The 13,629-nt window shown below is 39.0% G+C and overlaps 1 protein-coding gene across 1 annotated transcript in view; it reads left to right on the forward strand.

The window, feature by feature from the left end:
• Scaper (S-phase cyclin A associated protein in the ER) overlaps positions 1-13,629 on the forward strand; it is a 308,858-nt gene that overhangs the window by 109,197 nt on the left and 186,032 nt on the right. Inside the window, exon 20 of the mRNA XM_028781560.1 lies at positions 10,818-10,954. Coding sequence (XP_028637393.1) covers positions 10,818-10,954 — 137 coding nt within the window. The remainder of the gene's footprint in view (positions 1-10,817; positions 10,955-13,629) is intronic.

Below are 13,629 nucleotides of genomic sequence, written 5' to 3' on the forward strand. Positions count from 1 at the left end.
TCCAGTTGAACCAGCACCATTTGTTGAAAATGCTGTCCTTTTTCCACTGGACAGTTTTAGCTCCTTTGTCAAAGATCAAGTGACCATAGGAGTGTGGGTTCATTTTTGGGTCTTCAATTCTATTCCATTGATCTTCCTGCCTGTCTCTGTACCAATACCAGGTAGTTTTTATCACTATTGCTCTGTAGTACAGCTTGAGGTCAGGGATGGTGATTCCTCCTGAAGTTCTTTTATTGTTGAGAATAGTTTTCGCTATCCTGGTTTTTTTGTTATTCCATATGAATTTGAGAATTTCCTTTTCTAACTCTGTGAAGAATTGAGTTGGGATTTTAATGGGGATTGCATTGAATCTGTAGATTGCTTTTGGCAATATGGCCATTTTTATTATATTAATCCTGCCAATCCATGAGCATGGGAGATCTTTCCATCTTCTGAGATCTTCTTCGATTTCTTTCTTCAGGGATTTCTTTCTTAGTGTTAATACCTGGGAATATTATATATACAGCCAACAAAAAAGCCATTAATAGTAATAGGTCAACTTTAAAGAGTTTCTCCAGTTTCTTGCAGATAAGATTAGTTTATGGGGAATGATACCAACAAGAGTTTGTTAAAGATTTTTAAAATTCTAGTTAAAACTCTGGTGTCTAGAGAATTGTTCTTCTTTAAGAGAAGCAGCTAGCCTAAGTTCTTGACTTATAGTAGGTGCTGAGTTAAAGGTTAGTGATGTGAGATAAAGCTTACATATGTTTTACTTTTAGTGTACTGTGTGTGTACTGTTTGAAATATTGTCCTAAAATGCCATATTTTAAATGCCATGTTTTTCTGTGATTTCTCTCTGTTTTCCTCTTCCTCTTCTTCCCATTCTACACAACACCATTTTTTCCCTTATTCCCTTATCTTTTTAACTTTGATTTTATTAGTTGCCTTTCCTTCTCATACTGAGAACACAATAAATGCAAGTTGTAATCTCTGTGTCTTCCACTTGTTTTTGATAGAAGACAGTGAGGGAATGTTGTAAAAATGCCTTTCATTTTTTATATTTTTAAAAATCTGACTTCTTTGGAATAACTGATAATTATAATAGTGTAAAAATAACATTTTATTCTTGAATAAAGTAGTATTGAATTTTACTTTGCAAATTTCATTCAGAAGTTACAAGATGAAGTTAAGTGAAAAAATTTTAAAGGTAAAACATGATTTTAGTTTTCCGTCTGTACAGATTTATATATGGCAGTACCCTCATATTGAACATGAGCCTTGGATCTAGAGTAGCTTACTTGAAGCATGACTTTAGATTTACTTCATTTTTAGAAGAATAAAAAATAAAAATACATTATTATAGTGATTTTTTCAAAGTAGACATTCTAATTCTTTTAAAGGATGTGTAACAATTAGCATTCTTTAAATTTCAGTTTGATATTTTGAGATGTTCAAAGTGTGACATGGATCATTTAGTTTGATATGCCATATCTTGTGAGATGTGTTTATTTGAAAAGCTATACTACTGACAGTTAAAAGTTCTGTATTTTATCACTTATGCTTATTCTGTTTTAAATATCATCTCCCACAGATCATGACTCTTACCCATGTAGCTCAGTTTTTATGAAATACAGAACATAGACCCATCAGGAGGAAACTGACTGGATAGCAGAGTCCCAAACTTTAGGATCAGCTGTTCAATTAATATAGTAAATTATGGTAGAAAGACTGTAGTCTCATACCCTTGAAAAGGAAATTAAAATATTAAGAAGGATATAAACTCTGACAAGATATTAATGTTTTATATACATTATTTGTACTCCATGTTATATCAATATTTAAATTCAGTTGTGACTTTAAAACTGCACTTAATATATGTGTATAGAATTACCTATCATTTGTTAGCTTTTGCATTTATCACATTGACATTTAAAATATTAGGATGGGAATTCCAGATTTGTCTTTTGATTTCTTCAATTTGCTAACTTCTCCATTGGGGTCACCATGCTCAGTCCAGTGTTTGGCTGTAAGCATCCTCCTCTGTATTGGTCAGACTCTTGGCAGAACTTCCCAGGGGACAGCTATGCCAAGCTCCTATCAGTAAACACTTCTTTGCATCAGCGATAGTGTCTGGGATTGGTGTCTGCAGATGGGATGGATCCCTAGGTGGGGCAGTCTCTGGATGGCTTTTCCTTCAGTCTCTGCTCCACACTTTGTCTCCGTATTTTCTTTTGACAGGAGGAATTCTGGATTAGTATTTTTGAGGTGGGTGGGTGGCCCTATCCCTCAACCAGGGGCCGTGCCTATCCACTGGATATGGTCTCTACAGGTTCTTTCTCCCCTTTGTTGGGTATTTCAGCTAATGTCCACCCTGTTGGGTCCTGGGAACCTCTTGGGTCCCTGGCATCTGAGACTTTCTAGTGGCTACCTCCAGTTCCCCCTCCCCCACTGCTAAACACCTACTTTCAAATTCCTGACCCTCTGTACTTCTCCCTCACCTCTTCCCATATCCGAACTGGCCTCCCTTTCCCCTCCTCCTCTTCTCTCCCTCCCATAGCCCTCTTTCCCTCTACTTCCTGGAGATTATTTCCCCCCCCCAACCCCTTCTGAGTAGGACTGTAGCTTCCACACTTTGGTGTGATCTTCCTTCTTCTTGGAGTGATTGGTGAGTTGTATCGGGGTATTCCAAGCTTCCTTTTGGCTAATTTCCACATGTCAGTGAGTACATACCATGTGTGTTCTTTTGTGACTGGGTTACCTCACTCAGGATAGTTTTTTTAAAGTTGCATCTGTTTGCCTGTGATTTTCATGATGTCATTGTTTTTAATATCTGAGTGTAAATTGGTCCATTGTGTAAATGTACCACATTTTCTGTATCCATTCCTCTGCTGAGGGACATCTGGGTTGTTTCCAGCTTCTGGCTATTATAAATAAGGCTGCTATGAACATATGAAGCATGTGTCCTTGTTATATGTTGGAGCATCTTTTGGGTATATGCCTAGGAGTGGTATATAGCTGGGTCCTCAGATAGAACTATTTCCAATATTCTGAGGAACTGCCAGACTGATTTCCCAATTGTTTTGTACCAGCTTCCAATTCCACCAACAATGGAGGAGAGTTCTTCTTTCTCCACATCCTGGCCAGCATCTGCTGTCACCTGAGTTTTTGATCTTAGCCATTCTGACTGGTGTTGTGAGGTGGAATCTCAGGGTTGTTTTGATTTGTATTTCCTTGATGACTAAGGATGTTGAACATTGTTTTCTTAAGTAAGGTTTTACTCTTGTAGCCCTGGCTGGCCTGGAACTTGCTATGCAGACATCCTCTATGTCCTTAGTTGTTCTTTATAAACTGCATATGAGAATATTTTTTGAGCTTTTAAAATACTGATAAGAGTTCATTTGTGTTCTAAGTACTTGGAAGTTAGTTTTACCTTTCATCAGTTTTGTTTTATTTTGAATCTTTTGAGAGTACTGAACTCCATTGTCGCGCCCACCCTTGTCCAGCAAGGATGACGCAACACAGGAGCTCTTCTCTAAGCAGTTTATTCAGGACCCTGAATAAGCCTCTGACTGGCGACCCCGGGGGAAGTGTCTCCCAGGCTTAAGTACTCTAGGACTAGCCTCTCCCTGTCTGCCATGTGGCAACAGCGGGTAGGCCCACAAAGCAAGCCAGATCACTAGCCACAGCCAAATAAGGACTTGTTTACTCCTAAGAGCACTCGCCAACAGGTGGTGGAAGGCAGAGACCGGCGCCATCTTAAGGTGTGGCACTATGCGGCCCTCCACACTCCATGATTATTTTGTGGCATGAAATTCTATTATTATCTTAAAGACTAATGGCTACTTTTATTCTCTGGGAAGATACTTGATTCTTTTGTTTGTTTCTTTCTCTAAATAGCAAACAATTTTCCCTTTCTTTGGAGCCAGAAAGTTTAAGAGGTTATATCTTACTTTTTTTATTTTTTATTTTATTTTATTTATTTTATTTTTGAAGATAAGGTCTTATTCTGTAGCTTAAGCTAGCCTGGAAATCAGGATGTAAGACAGGTAGCCTCAAACTCTTGGCAGTATTATGGCCTCAACCTCCCAGTACTGTTGTCATGGGTGTGAACCCTAGTTGGTCTTTACTATTTTTCCACTTTTTTGTTATTTAATTTATTTACATTTCAGGTGTTATCCCCCTTCTCAGTTTCCCCTTCACAAACTCCCTATCTCCTCCCCCTTTCCCCCCCTCCCGCCTCTATGAGGGTGCTCCTAGACCCACCCACCATTTCCTGCCTCAGCGGCCTAGAGTTCCCCTATCCTGGGTCATCAAGCCTCCACAGGACCAAGGGGCTCCTTCCAGTGATGACAGATAAGGCAGTCCTCAGCCATTTTTGTTTGTTTAGGATTGCATTGTTTTTAGTCTTTGTCCTGGTAACTTTGGTACTTGAGATTGCTCTTTTATTTTTTCATTAGATGAGTTTTATAAAACCTGCTGTTTCTTTTCACCTGTTCTTATTTGTATCTTATGGGCATTACTTGTTACTTTGTTTTGTCATAAACATTTTTTTGTGGGTTTCATTATTGAATTTCTCATATTTTTATAATGTGATTCAGATTATCTAAAATTCTGCTCTTATTGTCAGCTTTTTTCCCCCAGAATATTGCTAAGTATTGTAATATCTACTCCTTTCTCATAGTATACTGTGATTTTACTGAACTGATCTTCAGGGTTGAAGTCTTTTACATACGCTCAAGATCATGAGCCTTGTCAACATTCATTTCCTATATAGTTCCTTCCTGATTTGATTTAGAACAGCTGTTTATTATACTGGGTCACCCAATAGTGCATCTTTTGTTTTTTTTAAACATCAGAAGTTGATCTAGGGTATAGAGAAGGAAAGGAAAAAGGGCAGGAGATTGCCTTGCTTTTAACAAAAAACCAAACATATCTACAAGAGTATTTGTTGCATTGTTACTTTTTATATCAAACCTTTTAAGCTGCCCAAATGATTAACAATGAGACACCAGCAAGATTGAATGTAGCTGTGAAGTACAATACCTGCATTCACTAACTTCGGTTGTAGAAAATTTAGTGGGAAGAATCTATATTTTGAATATTTGATTGAAAATAACTCATAAAGCATTATGATAATCCCATTTTTATTCAAAACTCACATAAAGAAAACATTTCTAGAATATGTTCTAAAGTAATAGTTGTTTTGGGGTATTAAGAGTCAGGAGGTTTTCATTTTTAATACTTTTAACTTTTTTATGATTAACATGTATTTGTTTTTGTATTATGTTATTGGTCAGTCAAAATATCATATGTAAATGTGCTATCTATTTTTTTAAATTATTCTTTAATCTTCTTTTACAGTCCAGACTTTATTGCCCTCCTGGCTTACTTACCTTCTAACTGTTCCACATCTCATACCTCCTCCCCAACTCGTCAACCCCCCTTCTCCACCCTTGTCTCAAAGAGGATGTCCTTACCCCACCAGACCTCCCCACTCCCTGGGGCCTCAAGTCTCTTGAGGGTTAGGTGTATATTCTCTGACTGAACCCAGACCCGGCAGTCGTCTTGTATATATGTATTGGGGACCTCATATCAGCTGATGTGTGCTGCCTGGTTGGTGACTCAGTGTATGAGAGATATTGGGGATCCAGGTTAATTGAGACTGATGGTCCTCCTATAGGGTCGCCACCTCTTCAGCTTCTTCCAGCTTTTCCCTAATTCAGCCACAGGGGTCACCAGCTTCTGTCCATTGGTTGGGTGTAAGTATCTGCATCTGACTCTTTTCAGCTGCTTGTTGGGCCTTTTGGAAGGCAGTCATGCTAGGCCCCTTTGGTAAGCATACCATAGTATTAGTAATAGTGTTAGGCCTTGAGGCCTTCCCTTGAGTTGGATCCCACTTTGAGCCTGTCACTGTCTCCTTTTCCTCCAGCTCTTCTCCATTTTTGTCTGTGCAGTTCTTTTAGACAGGAACAATTCTGGATCAGAGTTTTTGACTGTGGGCATCCCTCCACTTGATGCCCTGTCTTTCTACTGGAAGTGGACTCTACAAGTTCCCTCTCCCCACTGTAGGGCATTTCATGTAAGGTCCCTTCCTTTGAGTCCTGAGAGTCTCTCACCCCCAGGTCTCTGGTACATTCTAGAGGGTTCCCCCAACCTCCTACCTCCCGAGGTTGCCTATTTCCATTCTTTCTGCTGGCCTCAGGGTTTCAGTCCTGTTCCCCCTACCCAATACTTGATCATGTTCCACTGTCCTTCCTGTCCCCTTTCCCACCCAATTCCCTCCCTAACTACCTCCTTGTGTGATTGCTTTCTTTTCCCTCCCAAGTGGGATTGAGGCATCCTCACTTGGGTCCTTTGGCTTGTTAACCTTCTTGACTTCTGTGGATTGTATCCTGGGTGCTATCTACTTTTATTGTCAAGTCAACTTTGCTGTCTGGAGCTTCTTGGCCCACCTGAGTCTTTTAGGTCAGTACCCTTTTAGGATAGAGCTAAGAATCTCCAGTTTTACTACTTCTGTCCAACACTGTTAAAAATTTAAGCAGAATAGTTAAACAAGAAAAAGTCCAAATCAGGAGACAGGCATGGTGACATATGCCCTAAGCACAATACCCAGGAAGATCATGAGTTTATGGCTATCCTAGATCCATAGCTACTTCCAGAAATTGATTGATTTTTTTAAAAAATTGCATTCATGTGCTTATATCTATAATTACCAGTTAGGCCATCCAAAATATAAATATGGTCTGTGTAACATGCAAAGTTATCAAGTCATTCCTTTTTCTTGTGAAAAAGTGAGGCCATCCTATTTATTTAATTCATTTATTTATTGGTTTATGAGACTTTCTTTGTACTCTTCCCTCTTTTTTTATGATGATATGAGAAGAGTATTAACACAATTCAAACTAATTCTAACATTCTGACATAGTTGGCAACGAGTACGGATTCCACAGTCAACGTCTGGTTTTAAATTTGGTCTTTGTTACTCAGTCAGGGCTTTGACTATCTAGCTTTAGATACATGTGAGAGTGTGTTCTTCTAATATTGAAATGGAGAAAATAAAATTATATTCTTTCTTTTTGTGTTCCAATTTTACTTCTAATGTCTAAGTGAGTGATTTTTATGTGAAACACTTTGCTAAATGTCTATTGTGTAATAATTTTTATAAGAATGTTGTTTTTATTTGCTCACTTAAAATGTTATTGTGTATGTTCCATATGTCAGGCAAAATTGTAGACAGAAACTTTGTTCTATTAAAGACTACAGTTAAAGATGTACTGTTATGCAAGCTCTAGAAGAAAATAAACAGAGTAAGGAGATAATAAACAGTAGAGGTCATTACCTACAGCTCTTTGTTTTAGTTGGGAATGTGCACATTCCTGGTGAAGGAATATTGCTGGCTAAGGAACAGTTTGCTGTTCTCAGACAGTAATGTTTCTGATGAATGTAAGGGAGGGGAATGACACCCTCTGTGGCACGGACATTCCATCTTACCTTAGTGTAATGGAAACAAGTGTGTGTGTGGTGTGCAGACACACAGTGCAAATACATGTGAGGGTCAGAGGTCAACTCCATCGCTCTGTACCTTGTTTGTTTTGAGACACTCTCTCAGTCAAACCAGAGTCTACTGTTTTCACCTGGACCAGCTGGCCAAGAACTCTGGGCCCTCCTGTCCCTGTCTCCTGTGCAAGAGCCTTAGCCATATGTTGCCATACTTCCTCCTTGCTTTTACATTGGTGCTGAGCTGCTATCTCATGTTTGCACAGCAAGCACTGTACCACTGATCCTTCTCTCTAGTCTCCAAGGTTTTAATTTTTTTCATTTTACTTACTTGTATGTGTATTTGTAAGCAGCCAAGGCTATAGATGTATTTAATGTCATGACATTTTATTTTACAAAAAGGGCACAAACTATATTATTTCCTCCTCTCAAACTCAAGAAGTGTACTTGATCATTTTTCCCCTTCCTACCCATCCGATGTTATCTCCTCAAGTTCCCACCTTATACCCCTCTCTTATCCTTGGCTCGCTTTGCTTTGATTGTTATTGTTGCGTGTGTCTTTTTGTTTGTCTTTCTGTGTGGTCACAAATATATAAATATAATCTATTGAGTTTCATTTTGTTGTTTGTGTGTATATGATTCCCGGGCTCACCACTTTACATTGGATAACCAATTGGAGGTAGTCGTCCCTGGTGTAGGCTAAGTCTTCCCCTCTCTGCAGTCTTTAGTTCTTTGTCTAGGGGTAGGAATCTGTAAGATTTTTTTTCCCCTGCTGCATTAGCATGTGTGTTCATAATGTCCTTGTTTAGGCACCCATATTGTGAAGTATTGGGTGAAGCTGCTCTGTTGTTTCTAGGAAACACAAACCCATTGGAAATTTCCTGGTCCTCTGGCTTTTATAGTATTCTGTTCCCCCTTCCTTGATGTTTCTGGCACCTTATGACAAGAGCTGTGTAATAGATATATGCATTGGGCATGACTTCTTACAGTCCATTGATCTCTGCATTGTCTCCACTTATGGTTTTCTGTCATGGTCTCCATTTGCTACAGAGACACTTCTCAATGAGAGGTGAGAGTTACACTTATCTGTGGGTAGGAGGATTTCTTTTAGAATTTTGTTAGGAATTATGCTCGTCTAGTAAAGTATCAGTAATAGACTCTCTTTTCAAATCCATGGGTAGTTGGCTAAGTTCTTAGTACCAGGCATGATTTTCCTCCTGTGTCTTGTTTCCAATTAGATAGCTTTGGTTATCACTAAGATATGAGTACCACTGCTATTCCATTAGGGCTATTTGCCGTGCTGGTCAGTGTTATGCCTCATAGGTGTCCCAGCGGGATAGGACTGTTGATATCATCCCTTTGACAGCTTGTACACTACTCTCTGGTGCTGTGGAAGCTCACAAGTGTGAAGAACTAAATGCAGGTATTCATGTATGTGTAGCCACAGCAACCTCAGCTTCCTCAGTTACTGTTCATAAGCCACCAATTGCCTTAGAACTTGTTGAGTAGACTAGGATGGCTGACCAACCAGGGAATAGCATGGATCCTTTTGTCTCCATTTCCCAAGTAGGGGTGGGGGCAGGGGAACATAAGCACACCCACTCCTCCATGCTTTTTTTTTTTTTAAGTATGGTTTCCAGAGGATTGAACTCCTGTCTCAGGCTTTTGTGGTAAGTATGTTACTGATTGAAGTGTCAACCTAGTTTTGAGAAAGTCTTGATAAGAGTAATCGTAAGACTTACTAAGATTTGGTTTATGTTTTAAAAATATAACTGACTGTTTTTATATATAGAACAGATCTAGAAGGACTGGGCAGATGTCTCAGTGAGGAAGAGCTCCTGAATAATCAGGAGGACCTGGGTTCAGATCCTGACACTCACATAAAAAGCTGAGTGTGGCTACACATGTACATAACCCTAGTGTAAGGTGTAGGTTGGGGGAACATGGTGCAGAATCAATCAGGAGGTTCACTGGGGCTTGCTTGCTAGCCAGCTCTCCTTTCCATGCTGACCCTCCTTTGCACACAGGTGTATATACACAGACAACCTACATTGCACAAGCAAAACACACAAAGGGAAAGTCAGAGTGGTCTAATTAGAAACTGAGATACTAGTTAAAGAGTTGTTTGAGTTATAGAGATGTCACCTAGAGACTGAAACTAGGTGACACTAATGAGGGTTAGGGTCAGTGGGTAAATCTGATATGGACTTAGGATTGTGAAAAAAATGGGTAGGTTTTGCTAATGAATGAACAGTTATGTTAAAAATGCCACAATTTATGGGGAGCCTAAGAGTTTTGTGGGCCTCTTATTTTGGATTAGGAAGATAATGTAATGTCAAGAAGCCTTGTGATGAAAGATTCTGAGGAGGAGGAAGTGGTCTGTAGGGCAAAGGCTGGAGGAGACATAACAGAGTTGGTCTTTGTTGGTTTCCTAACAAGAGCAATTTGCAGATTGGTTAGGGTTGGTAAGGTTTTTACTATATTCATGAGTTCAAGAGAGAGCAGAATTAAAGAAGTAAAGGTGGAGAGGCTACACTTCCTGGTTCCATAGGGTACTAGCTTTAGGGAGACAAGAAAAGGGATGCTTTTAAGATGATTTAAAGAAAAACTAAAGTGTGAATACTCAGAGAATTGTAGATTCAAGTCTTGTGGAAAGAATAGGATGTAGTGTATTTTTGGAAGTCTTACCCTGACAGGAGCATGAGTTTAAGTATAGTGGAGTGGAGAAAAGACAGAGTGTGTAGGCGTTCACGGTGGCAGGTAAATGGGTCATGGAGTGTATGGGACTTCTGTATAATCCCTTAGTTAAAGGAACATAGGCTTTAACTAAGAGATGAGGAGACAATAACAAGTGTTTGAGATTTGAAGAGGGGGTTTACCTTTCTCTTCCCTTTCCCCTACTCTACTCTAGATACACACATAAACAAATCCAGCATCTGCTCAGATCACCAAACACTGTTCTACCTAATTGCGGTCTCCCTTTTTACCTTGACAAACACCTGTCTCTTCTTCCCCTTAGACTCCTATTGCATATTAAATGATTAACCAAACACTAGTATGGTACTGTAATCTTGTGTATATATTTTCCTTTCCCTTTACTCTCCTATGCTCATGTATCCTTAGCATATAGTGCATTTGGTGTTCACCAAAGCTTTGATGAGTCATTGAAAATCTCAATTAAAACAGATTCTTTAGTGTTTTTAAAGCAATTGTGAAAGCCATTATTGCCTAGGGATTACTTTTAGTTACTTTTATATAATTCATTCTGTTTACTATTCTGTAGTGGTCCTATATTGCTTTAAAATATCATTACCCCAATCATTTCATTGATTATTTTGCAGGAACATCTGTCTTTGAAGAAGTATGTTGTTGACATTGTGGTTGAAAGTGCAGCTCCAACAGAACCTGTGAAAGATGGAGAAGAACGGCAAAAGAATAAGAAAAAAGCTAAAAAGATAAAAGCACGGATGAACACCAGGTAACATAAATGTCCTTAAATGTAAAACAAAAGCTCTTAGGGATGGGCCATTTAATTTAATGGAAGGAAGAAAAAACACTTAAACTTGTTTGCTTCAAAAGCTTTGGAAAAACCACCAATGAACCTAATTTATAGCCACTTTCTTTGATTGAGAAAGAAAACTGAGTATTGATCCAAAGCCCTCTTTTTCACCTGCTCAAGGGCTCTTCTTATAATTAGATAACAAGGCCATGCCAAACTTGGGCCTCTTTCAGCATACAATGGTACATTTAAATATTTGTAAACTAAGCTTATTTTTCTTTCCAACTATTGATTTTTAAATGAAGTATCAAGGAAAATCAATAGCAATCAACAAATAGAAGTCAGCTGGCTGTGGTGTCAAAGTCCATGACAGGGTTTAATTAATTTGGTTGCCTGTCACAACAGGAAAAGTTCAAGAAATATCTTAAAATGGAAAGTGAGTTATCAGACCTGTAGTTTATCATCAGCCTCCAAAGTGACATCTGAGATCAGACAGCTGTGTAGTACATTACCTCACAAGCTTTAAGTGTCACATGATGACTGATGGGTCTTGTTTGAGGACACAAATACAGTCCTTTCTTAGTTGCTACCTTTAGCATTGAGAGAAAGCATTATGAACCTTACCTTTTATCATGAAAGTCTCAAAAGAAGGAGATGCTTATTAGTTCATGGAATGATAAATAAAAAGGTAGAACAGGAATAATACTGAATGATATAGTTGTCTGTAGTTTCTGTGTCCAGATTGTGGCCTGTCAAGGAATCTGATTCATCTCAAAGATCAGACATAACTCCAGAGTGCTTTGTTTCTTTGAAAATGAATAGTTAGAAACCAAGTGGTGTCTCCTGATTTGACTTCATGAAAGAAGGAAGTACCACGTATTTGTTGTGTATAAGAAATCCTAGGCACCGGGCAGTGTGGCGCACGCCTTTAATCCCAGCACTCGGGAGGCAGAGGCAGGTGGATTTCTGAGTTCGAGGCCAGCCTGCTCTACAGAGTGAGTTCCAGGACAGCCAGGGCTACACAGAGAAACCCTGTCTCGAAAAACCAAAAAAAAAAAAAAAAGAAAGAAAGAAAGAAAGAAATCCTAAGGATGAGGTTTTCTATGGGTCCTTACTGCAATGACCAGAAAAAGCTTTCTTGAATTTAGCATTAGCAATCAGTGTATGTTTCTAGGCACATTTTCCTAGTTTACTTCAGGGTGTGACTGGCTTGAATTGGAGTTTCTGCTAAGAACTTTTTTTCTGACTCCTGAATGCTTGTTATTTTTTTCCCTTCACTTCTCTATGCATACTCCCTGCTAAATCCTGATTTTACATGCCCTATACTTGCTGATTGCAAATTTTACACCTTAAATTAAAGTGAAATTAAATGTACCTAAAGCAAACTGTTCTTTCATGTCTGTCTAGCATCTGACCTCACTGTAGGGAAAAAGCACTCTGTTGTCATTGCCCAGGTCAGGGCCCTTTAAGTAGTCACTGTTGACCTCCCACTTGACCAGACTCATATCCATTCTTACTTCAGATAATGCTGCTTGCTTTAAAATGTCTGCAGGGCTAAGAGTACACACCTTTAATCCCAAGCACTCTGGAGGCAGACAGGGGATCTCTGTAAGTTCAAGACCAGCCTGCTCTGTGTGAGGATCTGTAAATAAAACCTCAGCATGTAGAGTAGAGGTAGACACTGGGGCTAGAGAGCTGACTCAGGGTTAAGAGCACTTGACTGCATCTGTAGGAGACCCAGGCCCAGGCTTAGTACCCACATGGTGGCTACAGGCTTCTGAAGTTCCATTTCCACAGATATCTGATGCCCTCTTCTGGCATCCTTTAGTACCAGGCAGACATACAGTGCACATATATACATGTAGGCAGATGTTCATATATACAATAAAAAACTTTTTATTTTTGCCCCTATTCTTCTCCTGCCCTCCTCTCCCCTTCTTTTCTCCTTCTGCTTTACTCTTCCCTGTACTTTTTCTTCCCCAACAAAGTCTTGTTCATAACAAGTCAATACAACACTGAGTTATTCACAGTGGCATCACGCTGCTGCTGCTGCTGCTGCTGCTGCTGCTGCTGCTGCTGCTGCTACTGCAATATTTCACTTTGTGACTCTGGCTGGCCATGAATAGCAGTTTTTCTGCCTCTGCTTTCTTGAGTGCTGGGATAATTAATAAGTGTGCGTTACCATACCCAACTCTTTTGTATGTCCTTCTAATCATTTACCTACTAAATTGGCCCTTGGCAATCCCTTACATGCTTTCTGTAATTATGGACTGATTTTTTTGTTATTCTATAAGTTTTTATATTCAAAATCATACTCTCTTGCTGCTGACTTGTGCTAAGTACTTTTTCAAGATATATCTATATTTTTTGGGTCAGTCGATCTGTTTTCCTTTTATTGTTGAATATATGGACCATATAGGTAATACCAAAAGCTTTGTTCAGTTATCCCATAATAAACATTTGAGTTGAAGTTTTATAGGTAGCAAGAGCGGCTCTTGGAGGAATTGGGAGGGAAGAAAAATATGACCAAAATATATTGTATGAAATGTTTAAATTAAAATAGAGAAATGAATTATACAGTAGCTTTAATCTTCATAAAAACAAAAGCAAGCTCACAACTCAACATTGTAAAGGCAACTATTTAGAAAATTACA

The sequence above is a fragment of the Grammomys surdaster genome, unplaced genomic scaffold, assembly GCF_004785775.1.
Source record: "Grammomys surdaster isolate TR1022 unplaced genomic scaffold, NIH_TR_1.0 472, whole genome shotgun sequence".
NCBI classification, from domain to species: domain Eukaryota; kingdom Metazoa; phylum Chordata; class Mammalia; order Rodentia; family Muridae; genus Grammomys; species Grammomys surdaster.